We start from the raw sequence: 22,772 nt of genomic DNA, 5'->3' as shown, positions 1-22,772 counted from the left end.
TTTATTTAAAATTGCTCCCACCTTTTCTTTTTGTCTTGTTCTCTTCTTGTCCTTCGTGCCATCCTTACTGAGGAGGATATGACACACAGAGGTGTGTTACTCTGACCACATTTTTATCCCTGGAGGGATTTTTTGTTCCTCTCCTTCCATGCGTTTTCAGTTGGGGTGCAAAATTCTCCAGAGACAGAGAGGAAAGGCTTGCAGCAGGTCCTCAGTGCTTTCCCCTGAACTGCCACAGCAGAGTGTCTGTGTGTGCATGTCTCTGGATTTCTGGTCAAAACCATTAAATCCAGGTGTTCCCCCACACCTCCCATTTTTTGAAAGCAGGTGACAATTGTGAAACCATACAGACAGTATGGATGCAGGTGTCTGCTCTGATGAAATCACATCATCCCCAGTGTCCTGCCCATGGCAGCATAAAGGGGCTGCTACTGTGTGCAGCCCCTTTATAAAAGTTATAAAGTGTTTGGGGGAGCACTGGGCTGGGATGTGGGGGATTGCTGTGGTAATGGAGAAGTAATGTTGGACTGGGAGGCCAGAAAAGTCTGTGTGTTTGTGTGTGTGTGTGTGTGTGTGTGTGTGTGTGAGAGAGAGAGAGAAAGAGATAGAGAGAAAAAATTGAGGATAAAAACAGGAAGAGAGACACCTAGAGGGAAACAGTCCTTTTCCTGGTTGCCGTTGGATAATCATTCCTTGAAGAAAAAACAGGGAGAAGGGAGTGAAACACAAAAGAAAATGACAAACCGAGCCCTAGGATTTTAAATTAAAGCCAGTCCATATTTCAGTTTTTCCTCTTTTCTGTTTGGCTTTGGCTTGCTGGCTGCCTTTGTAAATAAACACACTAGTAATAGATGCTATGGAGTGTGTCTGCTGGCTTGGCTGCAAACGCTTGACTTATTAGTGCAATACAATGAGAGGTTTTATAAAACCACAGTGCTCTCAGTATCTGTAAAAAAAATGGTGTTTCCATCTAACAACTTTCAGCTGTTATATCTTAACCTTTTTCCTCTCTGCCTCTGACTGGCATCTATATGCTGACACTCCCTCCTTGCCTGCTCCATTGGAGATTGGCTTTAGCAAAAGCAATGAAAAAGAAAAGTAAATGAAGCTGCTGGTGATCCTGGCAGTGTGACTGATTCTCCCAATCTGCACTGGACATCTTGAAGAAATGGCCTTTCTCATGCTATCCTGGTATCTCCCTGTCTAGCTGAAACACAAAGCACAAAAACAGATTATATGATGCAACAAATTTCATCTGCAGCGTTCAGGCTTGGAGTGCATTCCTCCTGCTTTCTCAGGAGTCTTGTGCTCCCTGCTTAGAGCTGCCTCAGCTTGGAAGAGTCATTGTTCAAGTCACTTCAAGATCTTTTCATCGCTTTTGGTCATGAATCATAATTTGAGGTCAGATGCAGGGTCATAAATGGATGGATTTCTGGATGGGTTTTGTTTTTATTTTTCCTAAATACTGTTCCCTGCCAGTACCTCTAAAGAACTGATTACACAGTGAGTGGCAAGGACAGAAACACTCCCAGCTGTGCTGTCTGTGGGTGTTTAGACAATATTTGCCTGGCTGGGGACTGCTTTGGGCTTTCTTTGGTGTGAAAGTGAGGGAACAGAAGTCTCTGGGCTTTGTTCTTCAGCCAGGTGGTTTCTAATATTTCCTGCAGCAGTGGCAATGGGGAGGTGGTCCCAGCTGTGAATGGCTGTTTGACTGGCAGCCTGTCCTAGCATCCCCATCAGACCTGACCCACCAACCCAATCAACAGCCCAGACACACACCAATGCACCAAATGCAGCCCTGCAGCCTTGGCTGTGAGCTTCTGAAAGCAGGACACTGTAAAGGTGTGGTTTGGGTCATTTAGAAATTGGGCCTTTAGAAATACCCACCTTTGGGCTGCTTCTGTAAAATCCCCACAGACAACATCCACAATCCAAACCATTTAGGTCATACACTTGGCTTCCTCTCTGCTTAAACCCAAAGCTTTCCGAAGGAAAACCTAACCATGCAAACAGAAAAGGGGCACTTTGTATTTCTGAAGAGAACTTTCACTTTCAGCCTGGGCTGGGGCTTTTTGGGACGGGACTCGCTCAGCCCATGCCAAAGCCGGATTGCTGGGACCAGGGTGCTCCGGGGCCAGCTCTGAAATCGGGATGCTGCGGGACGGGGTCGGGATGCTGTGGGGTCGGGATGCTGCGGGGTTAAGATGCAGCGGGGTTGGGATGCTGTGGGGCAGGGATGCTGCGGGGTTAAGATGCGGCGGGGTAGGGATGCTGCGGGTTCGGGATGCTGTGTGGCAGGGATGCTGCAGGGTTGGGATGCTGTGGGGCAGGGATGCTGCGGGGTCGGGATGCTGCGGGGTCGGGATGCTGGGGGTCAGGGATGCTGCGGGGTCGGGATGCTGTGGGGTCGGGATGCTGTGGGGTCGGGATGCTGCGGGGTCGGGATGCTGCGGGGTCGGGATGCTGCGGGGTCGGGATGCTGCGAGGCCGGGGCCGGCAGCCGCCGCCCTCGCCGCAGGCACGGTCCGACCCTCCTGGTCCGACGGAAAGCGCTGGAGGACGGGAGCAGGACGGAGCGAGGAGGACCCCGTGTGCCCGGAGATCCTAACTACAGGCGGTGAAATTCACTGTACGGGTGCTGGGAGACATTTCTCTGGGGGCCTCTGGTTGGTTGGGCTTTTCAAACTGTTTCAATGCGTCCCTTTTTCTTTTCAGAGGAAGAAAACATCAAGGAGGCCTGGGCCATCTCTAAAAGGTAACTGGATTTGGTTTTCTCCTCCACTTGGAAGTGGGGATGTGGCAGTGGCTGATGTGCAGCCAGGGCATCACCTACAAGGGGATGCCCGGGGGTTGCCCCCGGAGCAGGGCAGGGCATCACCCCCTCGGCCCTGTCCGAGCAGCCCTCTCTGAGCAGGGAATGTCGCAGCAGCAGCTGCCAGTCCTGGCCTCGCTGAAGAGAGGACCATGGCAGTAATGTCCCCCAGCCCCCTGAAAGGGTCCCATCCTGGCCTCAGGCTGCAGAGCCTCTCAATGAGTCAGGTTGGTCCTGGAGTCTGGCCCAAGGCTTGGGAGCTGCTGGGGAGCTCTCAGAGCACCAGGGGCACAAGAAACAAGAACAGCCTCACTTTGATACGTTCATGTGTGCACAAATATACAATGAAAATAATATATTATAATGTATAATAGAATTACTGCTGGGTCAATCTACATATTACATACTGCTTACATTTGTATATGGTTACACTTAACAGACTTTTGGTTTATGTTTGTGTACATATGTGTGTCTGTACACCATCCCATTTATTATATAAATACTGATATACCCCCCAGCACAAAAGGGAGAGTACCTTCCCCTGCTGCTCTGTTGAGCTTTGCCACAGCCCAGCATGGCTCAGGAGTTAATGAAGAGTCAGCCCCTTCCTCCCAGTGCCTCCAGCAGCTCCAGCCTGGTGAGTGTGCTGAGCGCTCTGCCTGTGCTGTGGGTTTGCTGAGCTCCTGGCCCCATCCCTCATGGCTCATGTGAGGCTGTTGAGTTTCTCCTTCCAGTGGAACAAAATGGAGCTTCAGTGATCAGGAGGTTTCCTTCCAGACTTTCCTGTGCACCACAGATTGGGTTGTTTACCAGCTGGAGGATTAAATAGACTGTCATTGAAGAGAAAAAAAAAAAAAAAGTGTATTCAAAGTATGTCTTGGAAGCAGTGTCTCCCTTGAAGGAGGCTTTTCAGACTTACTGTGTTTGCTGGCTGGCACTTTGCTTGTCCCGGGTAAGGAAGCTCCATTTCACAGAGTTTCTGGAAAATTACTGTGTTAGGATGGAGGCAGTGAGTGGAAGCAGTGGGGGGAGAAAAATAAATGATTTGACTATCCCTGAAAACAAAGCCCTGTTCCCATTTCCATCTGCAGATGGTGACAGCCCCTCCCTTGCCTGCAAAGAAAAACCCTTATGCACCCAGGAATGGGGGAACCCCTGACTGACCTTCCTCCCCAAGGTATTCATCTGGGATCTCCCCAAGGTCCCAGCAGCCACCCCAGCACCCCAACACCTGTGGTGCTCCAGGGCAGGCACCCACCCCCTCCCAAACTCCAGTGCTCTTCCTCAGCCCCATCCCACCACACTGACCTGAACCTGAGATTTAACTGGGGCACAGCTAGTGACTGATGTCAGGAGTGAGCCTACCTGCCCTGCTAATACAGTGGGAAATAAAACCATGGGACACTAAAAAAAAAGTGTACATTGTTTCACTGCCCACTACTAGAGTCTAGATCAGCTGGCTGATGGCTGCACAGGGTTCAAAACCAGCCAATCTCATTCTCTGCCAACACTCCACATTTTCCTTTATTCCCTCTAAAAATTACAGCAAGGTAAGCCTGCCACAAGCATCTCACAGCACTGGATGGGTTTCTCAGTCCAGGACCAGCACTGAGCCCAAAGGGGCAGCTCAGCAAGCAAGGACTAAAGAGCTCCACAAAAGAAACTCTCTTCTTCCACCTCCTCCTTTTTTAAGGCTATTACTTATCTGGGAGCTATGAGGACTAAATACAAATAAAGGTCACTGTTGGCTGAAACTGAGGTGCTGGTGTCTCTGGCAGGGTGGGTCCAGCCCAGTGACAAGCTGGGCACAGTAATGACAGACACAGCAGCAGAGAAGCCAGGCTAGCAGGGATTTCCCTGCTGGGTTAGACAGAAATCCCTATGAAATGTCCCCACCCTGTCTGGACTCTGCTACCCACACAAGTCTGCTCTGAAACTGAAATTTGTGGAGGAAAAGGGAGTCAAACAACCCCATCCCCAAATCTCCTCCCTGGCCAATTTGCTCCAACACAGCACCACAGGGAGCATAAAGCCAGGTAGGGCCTGCTGTGATGTACTGAAGATTCTTAGAAACTGAGGAGCCTGCAGGTATTAAACATCAAATTTCTGCTTTTAAGGGGAGGGAAGGGGGAGGATGCCTGGACAACTCAGGGGCTTCTGGCCCTGCTGGGATGGCTGGGGCAACTGGTGCCAGGGGACAGAGCAGTGCTGCCCACTCACTGGGAGGGCTGGGGGTGCTTTCTTAGAGGAGCAAGTTCAGGCAGAGTCACGGGAATGCTGATCCAAGCTGTGCTCTGGGGTTACATATCAGCTTTCTTAGCAAAGACCCTTTCTCATTTGCACAGACAAGAAAAAAAGAGGAAAGCTAAACATGTTGAGCAGCCAAATAACTAGCCTCTCACTGCTCTTATTAAAAAAAAAAAAGGAAAAAATCCCTTTTTATTGAAACCATTTCCTCTGGTTATATCATTTCTCTTGAGGCTGGAAGCAATTTGAAGTCTTAAGTGCCTTCCCTGCACTAAGTCCACAGGCACAAGGCTTAAGCTTGGCTGCCCACCAAGGGGTGCCCTGGAGAGCTGCACATCTTGCTGTGCCCTCTGTCATTGCCCCACAGCCCCCCTGAGCCCCAGTGCCTCCTGCAGGGGGCAACCCCCAGTCCCAGCACAGGCAAGGTGCAGCATGGGTCACCTTGGCACAGCTGAGTGCCACAAGTAGGACACAGATGGCATCCATTACGTGTTCCCATCCCTGTCCTCTGTCAACTGTGACAACAAGATTAGGCTGAGTTCTGCCCAGAAATCCCCCAGTGAAGGGACATGCCAGTGCCAGGGCTTTGCTGCAAGCACACAGCAGAGAAGCAGCTGTGCACTGAGCACTGGGATTTGATGCTGCAGGAGTGTGACTGGGGTCCCTTGCACCAGTCACTGGCTCCAGTCTAGGTCTTTTGCAGGACTGGAGGAAGCAGGGCCAAATCTGTGCTAACAAGAGAAAAGCAGAAGGAGTTTCACATGTTCAGGATCCTGTAGAGGGCTGGGGCGTCCCCAGCAGCCTGGCTGCAGCACCAGCCTTACCTGATTCACAAGATCAGCACAAGCACCAGGCTCCAGAGAGAGCCTCTCTGAGGTGGTGGGGATGATGCAGCAAGGAGGAGGAAACATGGTGTTGGGGCAGGAGGAGTCACTTGCCAGGACTGCTCAAGCCAGTGACAAATTTGAGCTATTAAAGCTTTACATAGTAAAGCACTAAGCTGAAGTTATTAAAATATGCATGTACACATCCTCTAAGGTGCCCCTCAAAGTGGGACTGCCAGTCAGATGCTTTGCTTCCCCCAGGGGCTGCAGCTGGGGATAAAGCAGTGACACCCAAGGCAGGGCAGTGTGTGCTGAAACCTCCCTGCCAGGGAGCTGCTGTGCACAGCCTCTCCAGCTCAGCAGCACCAGGCAATTTGTCCTTCATGACAAAAAAAAAGGAAGAGGAAACTTGGGAAAGGGGAGGTTACAGCTCTTTTATTTTTCAGGGAGTGCATTTCCCGATGCCTGGCAGCCCAGAGCTGCTCAGCTTTCACTGCCAGGGACCTTCAGCCATGTGTGGAGCCCATGCAAGGTCCTCAGCTCTGCAGAGGCTCTGGGACACCAGAGCAGAACTGGGAGCAATGGAACAGCCACAGCCAGCAGGCACTCAACACAGCTGAGGTTCAAGTGTTTTAGAGCTGGCCAGGTCCTTGAATAAGGCATCACGAGGGACTTGACCTCCCCTTTTCCCTTCTCCAACAAGAAGGCAGATAATTAATAAAGGTGAGGCCTAGTGACATTTTTCAAAGGTTTGATCCATCTCCTCAGCTCCTGACTCTTCAGCATCTTATTATCTGGAGGACTCTTGTGCTTCTTCAATTTCAGAGAGAACTGGCTGCTTCCAGCCCCAAAAGCCTCCCTGACATGTCCTTGGTAGCACGAGATTGCCACCCTGGAGCAAGGGCCTGAGGAGTCACTGGCCACAGCCTTGTGCCTGATCATCACCCAGACCAACATAGGCAGGTCCAGAGTGGATGGTGACTGTGGGAGAGGCTTTAATTCTGACCTGAAACATGTGGGTGTCAAAACATACTTTGCTAGGAAACTGATTTTCCTGAAACCCTATTAAAATTGTGTTGTCCAACCCTGAGTAGATAAGAAAAAACCAAGAAATTCTTACTGGCAAGAACTAAAACCAGACAGAGTTGTGGCAAGAAAAAAGCAACCTGCAAATCCACAGCATTGCTCTTTTTTTTTTTTTACCCACTTTATTTATGTGTGTGTTTCTATAAACATTTGAACTACTGGACATTTCATAAACCGTAAAAACAAACCTTCCTGCCCCCAAAATGCAACCTAACCAGCTTTTTGGTCAGACACCAGCGATGCTGTCAGGGCAGGTAGGTGGTATCCCTAGATAACCTCCACTGGGCATGAGCCAGCAGCTCACTGCCTCAGATCCTGAGCCTCTGACCTGGTTGCTCTGCTACTCCAGGAGCAGGAGATAAGTGGGGTGAATAAGGAATTTCCCTCGGTGGAAAGTCAGAGTCTGGTGGAGGGGCTGCAATGTCCACTTGCAGGATCAGACACAGTGACCTCGGCAGGCTTTGGAGCAGCCTCGGGGCTGGCTCAGTGCTGGGGATTGACACCACGGCCCAAATGCTCCTTTCCTTCCTTCTTTCCTTCCTCCCTCCCCAGTGGCCCAACTGCTTCTTGTTTCCTTTTTGCCAGCTGTGAGCAGGGGGTGCTCCTTAAATCCGCTTTGCTCCCCTCCAAGGGCAGGAGTTTGTGGGTGCTGATTCCTCGGGGCCAGCTGTAAGGCACGGTGGGGAGGGCAGGGGGTGGCAGGGGGGCAGGGGAGGCCCAGCCCAGCCAGGTGAGCCAGCACAGAGTGCCAGGCACCCACCTGGCACCGTGTCACACAGGGGATGAGAGCAGCACAGGGACTCTCAGTTGCCCTGGTTCATGTCTGTGCCGTGGATGAGCCAAACCAGGCGGAAGCAGATGGCCAGGAACCCAGTGCCCAGCAGGTCCCCCAGGGCAGTGAGGTAGGGGATGGAGAAATTGTCTGGATCCAGAGCCTTCCTCCACATCAGGCGCACGATCAGGTCAGCCACGTAGAGCAGGATCCCCACCTGGGAGAGGCAAGACAGGAGGGCACAGAGAGGGAAACAGACAAACCCTGGGCTCAAAGCCAAAGGGAGGTGGCCATGGCAGGGAGCCAGAGATAACAGGGATCACTGAGCATTCACATCTTCTCCAGAGAGCTGGGGTTCCTCACTGGGATGGGTGGGGTGGGTTGGGATGGGATGGGATGGGATGGGATGGGATGGGATGGGATGGGATGGGATGGGATGGGATGGGATGGGTGCAGCTGGCTCCTACCCTTTGGCATCACATAACCCACAGTGCCACAGCCCTCTGCTGCCAGCCACAAGTGCAGAGACTCTGCTTGAACTGCTCACCAGCACTGCCTGCCCAAACCAGTGCTTGGCCACACCCAAAGAGTCTCCCCAATGTACAGTTCCTATCCCTGTGCCTTGAATGGGAGTGCTCCCACTCACTCCACCAGATGAAGGGTTTCTGTGAATATGCAAGCAACCCCAAAGGATAAGTTCGTAGCCAGACTTTTTTCTCTTCATCCTTCTTTTTTTCCATTAGAAATTCAGATCATGTCTACTTTGTTTTTCCTAAAAGTCTCAGTGGACAACTGAAGTTTGAGGCAGTTTTTACATCAAAGCCATCCCAAGCAGAACTGACATGATAGAAAAAAAAAAAAAAGTTTTTTTTTCATCTCAACAGTTTAAAAATCTTTGTTGCGATTTCTTTTAATTCTTATTTCATTCCCAATTCTGATAAACAGATGGCAGGAAAAAATACTTCGGTTAAAGATTAAAGACTGTCTAGTTAATTGAATTAAGAAGGGAGAGAGAATTTGCACCCCACATCTGTGGTCCCTCTATGGGAGACCACAGCACATCAGGAACCAAAGCCTGAGGCAGCATTTCTAAAGGTGAAAACTGCAAGCTGGGTTGGGAGAAAGGAAGGAGGAGAGATGGGGGAAGTAAATTAAATGAAAGAATCACAGAAACTAAAGCTGGCTGGAAACTCGAGAGTTTTACATAGATCATTTGTCTTCCTCAATTCAGGATCAAATACATCCACATCTTTCCTGATGGAAAACATGTTTAACCTGTGCTAAACAACCCTCACAGAAGGAGATGCCACACTTAAAGCACTCAGCCCCACAGGTTTTTTTTTCCCCATTTTTGTTTTTTTCCAAGGCCTAGCCTAAATCTGCCTTTTTCCATTTGAAATCCATGGTTTCATGTTTCCTCCCCTCATGACCACGTAGCAAATGTTATTCTGTCCTTCCCTGCAGAAGTTTGGCATTTTAAAGGCTGTTAACCAGACCTTTCCCAAGTGTCTCTACTTTGGACCAGTTAACCCCAGGCCATTCAATCACTCCTCTGAGGTCATGTTTTCTGGGCCTCTGATCTTGGGCTTCCTCCAACTGACCCAAACTTTCCCCCAACTCTTTATCTTTCTGTCTTTCTTTATAAAGCATAACAGAGGGGAAAAAAGGGCCAGGCTGAGTGTACCCTCCTCCACTGGCCTCCATGGGAATCTTTTGGAGTCAGTGGTGTTGCTGGGATGCTGCTCTTTATGCTGTCATTTATTCTTGTATTTTCATGCCTTTGGTTGAGCAGTTGCCTCAATGCATAAAGAGAAGAATAAATATTTTCCTTTAAACTGTGTCTGTGTTTCTGGGCTTAGGGCTGTGCAAAGGTCGAGGAAAACTGATTGTTTACACACACAAGGAATTCACCCTCAGACACAAGGCTGCTTGTAAGGCAAAGTGAGAGTCAGCCACCTCATCATGCAAATCAATGAATCACTCATTTAAAAGGGCAAGTGAAGTCAGAGCCTCTGTGAGTTCAGGCAACAGCCACATGAATTTCTGAGTGAGGAAAATAAAGTTTACAGGGCAGGAAAAGCAGCAAAATGGAACGAGCAGAACAAATCAGATGATCTGCTCATTGCCTACCAGGAGCTTTTACTTTTGAAGATGAACTGCTCAGGGCCTGGGCTTTCCCTTTGCTTTTTGCCCCCATGGCCCTGCCCAGAGGGGTTCCCTAGGTTTTCACCATAAAATGTGACAGTGGTTTCCAAAATGGGTGGGGGAACCTGCTGGCTGCTTTTCACTTCTTCTCACCTTGCTGGGATGAGTAGTGGCAGCCTGGAAATACCTGGAGCTTAGAGACTCAGGGAGTGAACATTTCAAAGCAAGGTACTTCTTGCTGAGTGTGTGTCTGCACACTTACTGCAGCTCAGGGGATGTTGAAAAGTTTTTCCTTCTCTCACACCTGATCCCTCAGTCACCCCAAAGCACAATTGTGCTCATGTGGGAAAATAGAGCCTGGCAATTTGGGTGAAGTGTTACTGGAGCTACAGAATGTACATGATTCTAGGCAGAAGCACACCTGAAATGACAGGAAACAGAGGCTGCTGCTGAATGTTTTACTGTGACTCCTTTTTAACCTGGAGAATGCTGGTTTTATGTGATCTGATAGATTCCTTCTGGGTGAGAGTTTGGGGTTTACCTGCAGCAAAGCAGCAGCCAGATAGAACATCACAAAGGTGAAGGACAGGGATGTGTGGCCTCCCTGCAGCAGGTGGATGGTGTAGAGGAACACCAGGTGCCCTGGGATGACCAGGAGGAACAGGACCCGGGCTGACTTGGAATTCACCCCTGCAGAGCAGAGACAGAAACAGGAGTGACAGCAGCTGGGGAGGGTGAGGGGAGGACAGGACACAGGGCATATTTTAATGCATAAACCTGGGGCTGCCCCCTCCCACCAATCTCATTGTTAATGCCTTTTCTAGATCACACACACATAGGAAGCATCTGCAGGATCAGCCCAGCAGCTTTGTCTAGCACTGAAACTGCATGCCAAAGGCTTTGTGCTGCGTGCTGATCCACTCTGATTCTTGCAAACACTCCTCTCAGCTGCTCTCTGCCTCCCACAACTTCTGCTCTGCCTCACTGCAACAGATTTTCCCAGTTTATAGCTTGATCTAGCACTAACTCTCAACCTAACAGGGAAAATCAAGAGGAACTCCATAAAGACAACAGACCCAAAATTGAGTTTTGCTGATGCTCAAGCATTTCCAGTGCTGAAGATGGAGGAATTGCTGATTTTCAGCAAGATTATGGTCTATTCACTGCTCTGTCCACAGGTGATGGCTGTAGGCTGGCCATTAAAATGACTTTCTGTTAGATCAAATCTAAGATTCTTTTTCAATTACTTTCTTTAGTGCTCCCTCAAGGCCACTTTCTTTGCATGCCAGTGAACAAATATGCCTTAAGCCTTTTTTTCATGCTGCCCACTGCAAGGATGCTTCCTCTCTGATCTGAGTATTCTCTGAGGAAGGGGAAAGTTCTGCCTTTGAAACCCAGCCAGTCCTTCACCAGCCAGGCTTGGGAAAGGAGCTATCTGTGATGACAGAGAGACGTGGACACCAAGGGTTCGGGGTCTACCTGATGAGAAGAATGTGGTGCATGGGTTAGGCCAGTTCTGCCTCATCTTGTATGGCAAAACTCCAGGCATGCTCCAGAAGTGCAGGAATGTAGAAATTCGGCTGGCTTGGATGGCAACCAGATTCCCTCCAACACCTGTGAGGACAAAACACAGAAAAGCTGTAAACCACCTTCACCAAAGCAGGAAACAGCAGTCCAGAACCCAGCCTAGGGTGAGTCAATCTGCATTCACTGAGAGCAGCAGTCAGAGAAAGAGAAAACCTGATCCCTGCATCCCTAGGGGTGCTGCACTTTGCAGGAACAGCTCCTAAAAATCAGGAAGGCCCCAGTAATTTTGTTCTTCTGACTGCTGGCTGAAAACATTTTCCCTTTCTCCCCAGCACTGGATGTGGCCTCTGGAGATGATGTCATTGCACCTGGTTGGACACAGTCTGGGAGCAACACCTGGGAAAGCTGTGCAGATGCTGCTCATGGCCCCTTCTTGGATTTACTCACTCAGAGAACCATTATTGTTTGAAAGACAACAAAGCATCACAGAGAGTGATTATATGTCTGTCTGAAGGTACCTAACACACTTGTTCAATGAGAAGGAATCATGAGGATGAATTAGAACCCAAAAAATGTTAGCTAATTAAAGAAAATTAATTCATTCCAGACTGATTAATTGTAGCAAACATGAAAAAGCAGCTACATTTTCCAGTGGGAAATAGAGGGATAATGATCTGTGGAGCAAACTTCCACCACCCTAAGTATTTTCGGGGTGGAAATGCCACAGAAAGATAACAGTGAGTCAGATGCTACAGGCTTCTCATGCCTTCCCTTCCTTGGAGAAAAAAATCATCATTAAATGTGAGATTTTCCAGATGGGAATTAAAGTGAAAATACTCAGGCTGTCTCATTGCAGCTGAAGATGGGACCTGAGCCATGCACTGCCAGGATTTCAACAGGCAGAGTGAGGAGCTGCCTGTGCAAAGACACAGAGCACTGCACAACTCTGCCACAGCTCTGCCAAAAGGGTCACCTGTCCCCACAGAGCCAGCTCTGGGGCTGTCATTGCTCAGCTAAATCCCTGCTGTCTTCCCAGGCTGGCTCCTTGACTATCCATGCTGGAAAGGGTTTGTCAGCAGGGTGGTTGTCCTTATGCAGACCCAGGAAGGTGGCAGCTGGGTGACACACCCTGGCACTGCCAAAGGACACCATGCTTTGAGGGTGGCACAAGGCCCTAGGAACCTGGGTTTCCCTTGGAATGGGCCTGTCCCACAAGAATGTCATAATAGCAGAAAAATAAGCTAGTGGATCTTCAGTGACACCAGGATCCCCAGCAGCTTGTACTGATAGGTGTGTGCATAAAAGTACTGTGAATATAGATATAGATATAAATATACACAAAATATGTTGAGATATATATATAAATCCAATTATATGTAATCCATGCATATAATCTTTATACATATATATAAAGATATATATTTATCTCATGCATAAATATAAATATACACAAAATGTATTTATATATATATATATATATATATAAATCCAATTATACCAAATCCATGCATATAATCTCTCAGATACATACACATGTATAATCTAATTATATTACCAGTTATCAACATTCTGTATAGGAGCTGATTGCACCACACAAACCACTGAGTGGAGGTAAGGAATCAAGGGAAAATGGATTTATTGTGACACCCCAGCAGGTGTGATTTTATGAAAAGTGTCAACGTAGCTCTCAGAGATGCTGTTAACCTTTTTGCACAGCTCTGTCCTCACTGCTGTTTGCTCCAGAGACACTTCAAAACATAAGCAGGAATGTGACGGGGAGCAGCAGCTTCACTTCCACTCACCATGGGAGCAGGGAATTGAACACTGACCTCTATGTAGGGGCAATGGTGGATGCCAGAAGCCTTGGGAGGAAGGGGAGGTACAAATAAAAGCATGCATAGAACCCCCATGCCCAACCTACCATTAATCACAGGTGTGAAGACTGCCATGCCTTCAAAGTTTGGGTCAGTTACAGTTTTGTCCAGGATGAGCCCACCAATGCTGTTAAGAAAAGGACACCTAATGAGGTTGGACCAATCTTTTCCCAGGGCAATTCCCACACTGAAAATAGCACCCTGCCATGGGTTGCTGCATCTTCCCCATTGCCAGGGCTGGACTGTTCACCATGTACTCCTTTTACAGCTCAGCTTCCACCAACAGAATTTTGTTATTGGCATAATGAGTTCAGAAGGACATCCTTGCCCACCCCCAACCAAAACTGGTAGTAGTTAGGAAAGCATTAGCATCTCCCACAAAGTTTTGTTACACTTCTATACTGGACTTAGCAGGTTTTAAAAATTCTCTTCCAGATCTCAGCTGAAAGATGTAGCACAGGAAGAAGGAACTACCTGGCTCTACATTTGCCAGTATTTTCTCTTTACAGAGCTGGATAAGAATGAGGTTGAAGCCTGACAATTTGTGATGATCATCATCTGTGCTTTCAGTTTCCTGGCTTTCACCCATGTGGTGCCTGGATGTGCCAGTGAGACTTAGAATGATTTGCTTTTCCCAGTCCTTTGGGGGCTCCTTATCAGCTGTCTCACAAATAAGAGAGACAGACTGAAACCCTTTGGCACAGTTTGTATCTCCTTTATGCAGGACTGAGAAGGACCAGAGGCAATTAAAGAAAAAAAAAATGAGAATCTTCTCTGGCAAGAGGATATTCTGCAGCAGGAGAAGGTGCTGCAGGTGGCACAGAGCACTTCAAACTTTACAGAGAGTCTGTTGGAGAGTCACCAATGGCTGAGAAGCTCTGGGCAAATACCCTGCTGCTGTCCCTGCCAGTGTCACCTTTGGTGGCCCTCTGAGTGAGCCCAGGGTGTCTCTGCAGGGTGCTCAGGGAGCCGTGCCTCGTTTACCTGCTGATGCTCATGGCAACAATGACTGGCTGCCACCCAGACTTCAGGACTTCAGCCAGGGATGGGCTTTGCTTGGCAATGGCAACCCAGAGAGGGATCATGACAATGAATACAGCACAGATCAGTGGAGAAAGGTACTTCACATCTGGTAAGGAAAAGAAATATTGAATTAAATACCCGTAGCTTCACCGGATGCCAAAATAGTAATGCACAAAGATGGGAAGAAATGCAGCAGGATCCTTGCTCCAACCGAGTTATGTTACAGGAAAAATCACATGAAGCATGATAGTCCCCACAAAACCACCTCATTCCACACAGAAATTCATAATTAATCCCTGAAATTCACTGCTAGAGGATGCTGTTTGAAAATCAGCAGGATTCAAAGCACATTATATTTGAAGACGAACAACTCTCCAATTCCATCTCCAACTGAGAAAGACAAAAAGTTACAAAATTCCTGGCTTCAGGGTGCAAATCAAACAGCAGGGCAAGGGGGAAACTCCTGTGTGGAAGCTGCATCCCACTCAGGGCAGACACCTCAGACCTTCACCTAAAACAAGGTAAGAAGTACTTCAGGAGACAAGCCAGCAGAATTGCTGAGCAGCTGGTCTGCTCTATGGGAACAAATGTTCTCTGGCACATATAAGCCAGTTCAGATCTGGGGTTTCTTTTGTGCTGGCTTGCATGAGTTTCCATTAGGTGCTTTTTCCATTCAGCAGAGGCATAGCCTTGGATCTTTAGAAGCAAAGAAATTAAAAAACAAGTAGATGTGCAGCACTAAAAGAAAATAAACATGACTCAGAAGCATGAGAAACACCTTCGAGCAATAGGGCTGATGCCAATGCTTTTGATACAAAAAAATGCTTCTTCAACAAAGCTCTCCATCTGGTCTCTGAGCTGGGGCCAAAGGCAGTGGGATGTAATGCTGGCTTTGCAGGTAGTCTGGGAGATGAAGCAGCTCAAGGTGTGCATTTTTAACAGCACCACTGCCAGGGCCTTGGGCTGCCTGGGAAAGACAGCCCTGACGTGATGGCATCTTCTGGGAGTGAAAGGCTCTTACACAAAGAGGTGCAACTCTTCATGAGAGGCTTCAGTGGGCACTGAAATGAAATTCCTCCTGGGGGTCAAGAGTTTGGTCAGTGCACTTCACCCTCTGGAGTCATCCAGGACAGGTGGGTTGTATGACAGACTTAGCTGCTGAACTGGGTCTCTTCCCCACACAACACGTTGTTTTGAGCAATTAATTCCTTCTTAAATAATGCAGGCACAGAGCACTGGAGTTGATCAAACCTTATCAGAGCCCACAGGAAGGCTCCTGGTGGGATGAATGGTCTTCAGGCTCCACATTCCAGTTCTGCCACATTCTCTCACAGGCAGCCCACAAGCAAGCTGAAACCCTTTGGCACAGTTTGTATCTCCTTTATGCAGGACTGAAAAGGACCAGAGGCAATTAAAAAAAAAAAAAAAAAACTGAGAATCTTCTCTGGCAAGAAGATATTCTGCAGAAGGAGAAGGTGCTGCACCAGGTGGCACACAGTACTGCAAACTTTACAGGCTCATCAGTATTTCTGAAGGATGTATACACATTCTGCTAGGACCCAGAAGTTTTTAGAGTGTGACTTGCACCTTATTACCCACTGGGCAGGGAAATGGGTTTGTTCAAGCACCATCAGCAGTGCCATCCTTCTACCTGCTTCACTTCATGCTCCCAACGACTTGGTGTCTATGTGCTGACTATTTTCCCTCTCAAGAGGCTCTCCAAACTACTCTGGCAACCCCAGAAATGCTCTCTGGTCACAGCCACAGAGGTTATCATCATGTTGTTCTGCCCTGTGCTCCCTGGGAGATCCTATCTGAGGCACAGCAACTGAAAGATAGATTAGCTTTACAGAGGCAGGTGCAATGGCATCATGGAAAAATCCTGATAAAAAAAAAGCACCTCTGAAGCTCAAGGAGGACAGGATGGAAGCAATTCATAGGCCTCTCCCTGCAGTGTGGGCTCCTTCACTCCCTCACTTGTGCTTGCACATGGAATGAGTTATGCAAACTGAGAACAGCTGCCTCACTGCTTCTGCTCAGTCTGGAGCAACAGTTTGGGTTTCAAGTGGAATTGAGTTTGCTGGATCTTTTCATTTTCCCGTTTCTGTTCTAGCTTAGGCTCTCAGTAAATAGCCTAACACTTTAAAAGCAACAGACACACATCACCCATGTTTTGAACTTCTGAGGGTCAACAGGTGCCCAAGCCTTTGGCAACCAGCAGCACAGCTAACCCCAGACCACAACTCCTACTCAGAGTCCTGCAGGCACAAAACACTGCAGACTACTTCCCTCCAATGAATATCTTGTTCATCCATGACTCTCCACGTGAGAGGATACAAGAATATTTCACTAGTGCCAAAACCCTGGAATTGCCTTGTGAAGAAGGATTACCCATTACCCATTACCCATTCCTATTACCCATGCACAGGAAGTAGTTTTGCCTGGCTAGTGACAGATCGAGGAACAGTCTCAGTGTCACATATGTCAGCCTCCTGTTCCAAAGCTGCACAATACATGTTGGTCATTTCTTTGACAAATCCCAGTTGTGTTTACTAGGCTCTGCCTTCCAGTTTGTTACTAAAAGACAGCCTGGAAAAAGCCTCTTTGGTCATTTTCCTACCCCAGTGGCATGACAGCCTCCATTCTGAATCATGCCAGGAATGCTGAGGCAGGCTGCAGTGATTTCCCAAGGATTTGTGAGCTCCCTTGCTGAGCTGCAGTCCCCTGCTGAACACTGTACCTATGTATTTGAAGAGTGTGCTGCTGATTCCTGCCAGGAGGGAAAGGGTTATCAAATCTCCCAGGCTCGCTGCTATGGGTGTGGCGACATTGTCTGGATTGATCCCAACTTTCCTGGCTCCAATGATCACACCAATCATCACCAGACCTAGAGAAGACACAGAGCAGGCATCAGAGAGAGCATTTGGCTGTGTTTTACCCCAGAGCTGCTGCTCTGGTTCCCAGAGGGACGTGGGGGTCTGAGAGAAGCAAGAAGCACGTTACCCACAGCAGCACCATGCAGCTGGAGATTGGGCACCCCCAAGAATTTGTCCTTTTGTTTTCACCAACCTGGAGTGCATGACTCTGTTCTTATAAACTTCACCAAGGGCCCAGAGGCACACAAGCAAATTCCAGGGATCAAAGCAGATACCAGCAGGCAGCCCAAATGTAGAAGCTCCCCTCCTGAGCACATTTAGCTCCCCATCTTTGCTGCCTTGAAGCAGGAGCAGGCACGAAGCACACTCATAGATAAGCACACAGCAGGCATGCAGCAGCCTCTTGGTGCCATCCCCTCCTCTGGATTCCACAGCACAAAGATATTTTCCATTTTAGACTGAAATTTCTCCAAGTTTGAATCACCCAGGAGCGATGAGCTTCCTTTCAGTAGCCTGCATTAGCCTTTCAGTCCAGCCATCAGACTGAGCCTTCATGTCCCAGAGCCTTTGGGGCTGCTTTAATTTGCACTGGGTGGACATTGATGCTGTGAGCAGCTCCAGAGTCAAGGGGTTATGGTGGTGGCCCACATCTCCTCCCTTGTCCTCTGAGGTGCCCCTGGAATATTTCAGCATTCCTGGGGAGAAGAGAGGTTTTGCTTGCCCAAGTTTAGGAGCACAAACCCAAAACCCTGGTGAACATGTGGGAATCCCTGAGCTGTCAGATCTCTCACAGGGCTGTGGAAAAAGCACCTGGAATAAACCCTGGCCAGGCTCTACTGCTAACTAGCAAAGGCAGCCTTGAGACATGAGCCATCCCTTCAAAGTCCCTCTGTGGCTGACAGGCTGCACCAAAGGAAGCCCAAGAAATGGTGATTCCTCCTCCAGCTCACAACCTGACTGTGCCTCACAGCCCCTCCACAGCTGAGCATGCACAGGAGCATCAGTGAAATGCTCCATATGCATCTTCCCTGATACAACATCCCTAACACAAAAACACATCCTCACACAACGTGACATTTCCACAGCAGCCCTCCCAGACACCCACACTCCCCTCCCCTCATGCTGCTCCCCTCCCTGGCCCATAAAAACAGCAGCTTCCCCTCGTGCACACCCACACAGGCTGCCTGTGACATGTCCAGGAAAAAACTGATGTCAGACCTGAGAGAGTACAGCAGCAAAGCCTCTCTGTACCACAGCAAGGAGGGAGAGTGCAGGGGAGAGTAATGAAAGCTGAGCTGCTGGTTTTTAACTACTGCCTCATCCCACGTTTTCCATCAAAGGCATCTCCAGTCACCCTTTGACTCCAGCTCCAGGATATGCAGTTGTTCTAACTTGTTCCTTTCATTTAGAAAACTTGCAGCATCCTTTGTGCCAGCTGCTCCATTCAGGGTATCATGCTGCCCTCCTATGGCAGACCCACAAACTGGAGATCTTCAGGCCACTCAGAGCAGCTCCTGCTGCCCAGCCCTTCACATTCCCCTGGAAGAGGAGAGCCAGGGGAGAGCACTGCTGGCTCCCAGCTCACAGCAGGCAAACTGCAGGGCTGGCCACAGGGTGTGGGGTGACCCATCTCGGGCGTGGTCTGGATTGTCAGCTATCAGACCCTCCATTCCCTGGGTGACATTATTTCACCCTCCCCTAGGAAAGGGACAGTGCAGATGGCTCTTGTGACACCCCAGAGACACAGAGTGGGGGGGGGGTTTGTACAGCCATGCACAGCTTGGGGCACTTTTCATGTGTCAGCTGAAGCACATTTTATTGCTGCCTGTGGATGCTGAGAGCCACAGACCATGGGGGAAGAGAAGCAAAGGCAGGATGCAGAGAGGATGAAAGCAGCAGCACAGCTCCCTGCACCCCTCCTCCCTCTGCCAGACCAGAGGGATGCCAGCTGGGCCTCCCTGGTGGAAGGGACAGTTCATTCCCTGAGGCCACAGGGTTGATCTGAGGAAGCAGAACCACTCACCAAGGGAAAGTGCAGCTATGAATGCCGTGGTCACACTGCTGGCACACAGCACAGCAGCCTGGCTCAGCTCCACAGAGCCCTTGGAGATGGCTCCCAGGATCACAGCAGCCACAGCAGCCAGCAGCCCCACCACGGTGGCCTGGACCTGGGGACCAAAGGACAGCTGTGAGCACTCACCCACATCTGCTCCTGGCAGCCCTGGCTCCACCACTGCAGCACTGCCACAGCCTGGAGGGCAAAGCCTGGCACAGATGCTGATTGAGTATTTAAACAGCATCCCTGCAAGGCTCCACTAAATCAAAAAAAGAAATCCTGACAAAGTTTGCAGAAAATCTCTGGGGGCCTGCAAAGGGCAGATAACACTTCAGCAAAGGACACCGAGTCCAGCAGCAAAGGAATAGCCCTGGTCAAGACAAAAATGGGCTCCCCATCAGCTCTGCACTCCTGGGAGGCTTGGAGCTGTGCAGGGAGATAAGGCAAAGCACACAGACACATGCTGCCAGCCCTGAGGTCTGGCCATGTGCAAACTCTAGGCTGGCTCCTGGGTTTTAACAGGCAGAAGAATTGGCTTTACAAGAGGCAATTTCTCCCATCTCTCCCCTCCTGCCCAAGGCTGATTCCCAAACAGTGTCAGTAAATGTCAGGCTTTATCCAAGGGCTGCTGTGAAACAGGGATTGTGCCACAGCTCCTGCTGCAAAAGGAGTTTTATTAGTTCAGTTCGTCCACAAAGGCAATGAATGTCTAGATGTGTTTTACAGCTAAACTACAAGCTCTGGGGCCACACAGAGCTTTACTGGAGGTCAAGTCCTGGCTCTGCTTGGCTGTGCTGAGGATACCTGCCCCAAATCACCAGCTCTGGATTCAGAACTGCTGGAACAGATGCTGCTGGTCTGCAACACAGCAAGAGAAAAGGGACTGCTGCATCTCCCAGCTGAAGTGACTCACCTGGATAAGGGCTAAATTGCAGGTGGCCATTTTCCATTGCTTCTGAGCATCATCCATCTGTCCAGTGTTAGCCTAGGAGTCAAGAGAGATACCCTGAAAAGCTGTTCCTGTGGTACAGGTGGCTGCTGAAGGCAGTTTCACCTGCTCCCTGGGGGAAAGGGGCTGCCAGAGAGAGGCAAATGCAGGTCACCCTCTCCCAGCCTTCCCTGCACTTCCTTCTTGACACTTTTCCACCAGCCCAGTGTCCCAGGGGCATCAGAGGCTCTCACTGGAGTTGCAGGGCACCCAGCTAAAAGTGAAGTGGGCATTTCCACCACAGCCCACACAGACAAAAAACTGAACAAATTAAACCATTTTTTGTCCTTTGTTCCCCCTAAATTGCTCTGGTAAGCTACAATTTCTCCCGAGGCATAATAAAAAAAAAAAAAGACCAAAGTAAACAGAATTGCTTAGGGAGATAGAAGAGATCAAATACAGAGCAGCAAAAGCTGCTGCAGGTTCCAAGAAGCCTCAGTCAGCTTCCCCCAAGGTAGGATTGCTGGGAAGCCCTCAAGGATCAATACCCACAGAAAAGCAATCCAGCACTGAAGCTGACAGCTGTGGAGCCCTGGCTCTGTCTCCTTCATGTGTCACAGGGCCCCAAATACCAGCAAGTGGCCACCCAGGGATTAATTCACCTTCAAAGTGCAGATGGAAATGCTCTGTTCCAGTTACAAAATGAGGGCAAACACATTATTTTAATGCTCACACCCCACCAGTTTCTAGTTAGCAGAAAAGGACATCTCTCATACACGGTGTGATTATATAAATGAAGAATCTCCTGATGTCTCCTGCTAATCACCACCCTCCCAAAATTAACCAGCTTGTTAACACTCACAGCAGTGGAGAGCCTGGATGCCAGTGTCATCTCCAGGTTTCCCTTCAGGCCCACCAAGGCAGGAACCAGGATGAACACTTCAGTGATGGTCCGGAACACGTCCCAGTGCTGCAAGGGAACAAAGGCAGCGAGCTCAGCTCGTGGTGCTGCCCAGCCCAGGGCAGCAGGGCCTTGTCTCAGCACCCCCAGGTGTCCTGTGCTCACAGGGGCAGATGCTGCCCTGATGCATTTCATGTTTTGCATTTTGGGAGGGAAGGAAGGAATTTTCAGCTTGCAGCATTCTTTCTCATCTCATGCACCACAAAGCACTGCCCTAATGGGGAAGGAGCTTTCCTTCTAGGGGAAACAGAAGATTTTGGAAACCCACCAATTAAAACCTGCTTTTAGCTTCAATCAAGACCAATATTAAAAGTAATTAAGGTTCACAAACCAAATTATATAGTGTGTGTTCTCCATCCTCTAGAACCTCTGTGAGCAGAACCTCTGTGAGCAGAACCTAGGAATCTCTGCTGCTAACCAAACTCATGAGAACAAAACCAAAGATCTGCAAATGGATCTCACAAGAAGTTGTGTCTGTCTTTTCTTGCCAAACTTCAAGTCAAGCATCTAAGACTGGTGGGGGGAGGGAATGAGATTTTTGCATCTCTTCTTCACAGGCAGTTCCTAAATCTTCCTGTTACCAAGCACATTCTTGGTACAGCTGGAAAAAGGTTTTTGAATTAGGATATCTCATTAGCCAGACTGCTGGGCCAATATCTTGACTGTTGTTTCTCCTCTGAAGCTGAACTGTACCAAGCTGTTGAACCAGCTGCAACACCCGAGACAGTCTAAAAACGTAACAAACTTTGTTGAGTGACATGTCTTCTCTAATTTTTGTACCGTACAGTGCCTTGGCTAGAATTCATCCCTCCTCTGTGCATTCAAGGGTGTTGGCCAAGCCCTGCTGTAGGGAGAGAGGTTTAAATCAGGATGAAATCACAGAATGAGGCCCCTCAGCATGAAGGAAAAGTAACGAGCCCAACATCTAAGAGCAGAATACAAGGAAAAAAGGGTGGCTGCAATGAGCCAGATCAAAGGTCCATCTAACCCCTCCTTAGCTCTGCCAATAATCCAGTTTGGGTGTATAAAACAGCAACAAGTAAATGGGATAACTCTCCTGTGTATTTTCCAGACTCTGACTATCTCCACAGGGTACTGAGCTGCTGGGGGTTTTCTGCACCCTTCCCAGTGTTGAAAGGCTTTCTCTCTCAGGTCCTCATTCAAACTCCCCCCTCCAAGCCATGTGCCATCCTGTGCAAAGATTTCCATAGTTTAGCTTCCCATCACATGAAGGATGAATTTGTTCATCCTTTCCAACTTGCCACTGGCTCGTACTCATGGTGGTCCTGAATTCTGGCACTAGAGGACAAAACAAACCAGCACATCCCTACCCACCCTTCTCACACCCACTGGGATTCTATAAACCTGAACACCCAGGTGGCTGGACAGACTCAACAAATGGTGGCACATTCAGCTGCCAGCCTGTAAGGAACTATATACTGGGTGGAACAGCTCAGTGTTTTCCTCTGGTGGTGCCATGGGAAGCTGTGGGGAGCTGGTGGTGTCTCTCTGCTGGGAAGACCTCACAGCTTCCTTCTCAGTCAGGATGGATGAAACTGGGGCTCAGCCAGTCCTGAGCATGTGGTGCAAGGCACCTCAGAAGTGCAGATAACAGGCAAAACATTATTATCAACATAAAAA

The 22,772-nt window shown here is 49.0% G+C and overlaps 1 protein-coding gene across 9 annotated transcripts in view; it reads right to left on the bottom strand.

The window, feature by feature from the left end:
- Window positions 1-118: 118 nt before the first annotated feature.
- SLC41A3 (solute carrier family 41 member 3) overlaps window positions 119-22,772 on the bottom strand; it is a 36,267-nt gene continuing 13,613 nt past the window's right edge. For 5 of the 9 annotated variants that reach the window (XM_050979387.1, XM_030227967.2, XM_018915118.3 and 2 more), the window contains exons 3-11: window positions 21,033-21,140; window positions 20,156-20,227; window positions 19,210-19,354; window positions 17,051-17,197; window positions 14,272-14,416; window positions 13,335-13,414; window positions 11,366-11,500; window positions 10,428-10,576; window positions 6,293-7,958 (exon numbers count right to left, since the gene is read on the bottom strand). In XM_050979387.1, the coding sequence (XP_050835344.1) occupies window positions 7,773-7,958; window positions 10,428-10,576; window positions 11,366-11,500; window positions 13,335-13,414; window positions 14,272-14,416; window positions 17,051-17,197; window positions 19,210-19,354; window positions 20,156-20,227; window positions 21,033-21,140 (1,167 nt within the window). In that variant the 3' untranslated portion in view covers window positions 6,293-7,772. Of the gene's footprint in view, window positions 1,998-3,162; window positions 3,803-6,292; window positions 7,959-10,427; window positions 10,577-11,365; window positions 11,501-13,334; window positions 13,415-14,271; window positions 14,417-17,050; window positions 17,198-19,209; window positions 19,355-20,155; window positions 20,228-21,032; window positions 21,141-22,772 lie in introns of those variants that run through there. The other 4 variants (XR_007778668.1, XR_007778667.1, XR_007778666.1 and 1 more) reach the window with 4 other exon arrangements.

Source organism: Serinus canaria, chromosome 12 (genome assembly GCF_022539315.1).
Source record: "Serinus canaria isolate serCan28SL12 chromosome 12, serCan2020, whole genome shotgun sequence".
Lineage (NCBI taxonomy): Eukaryota > Metazoa > Chordata > Aves > Passeriformes > Fringillidae > Serinus > Serinus canaria.
The sequence above is the reverse complement of the archived record's forward strand: the minus strand, read 5'-3'. Positions and strand labels throughout refer to the sequence as shown.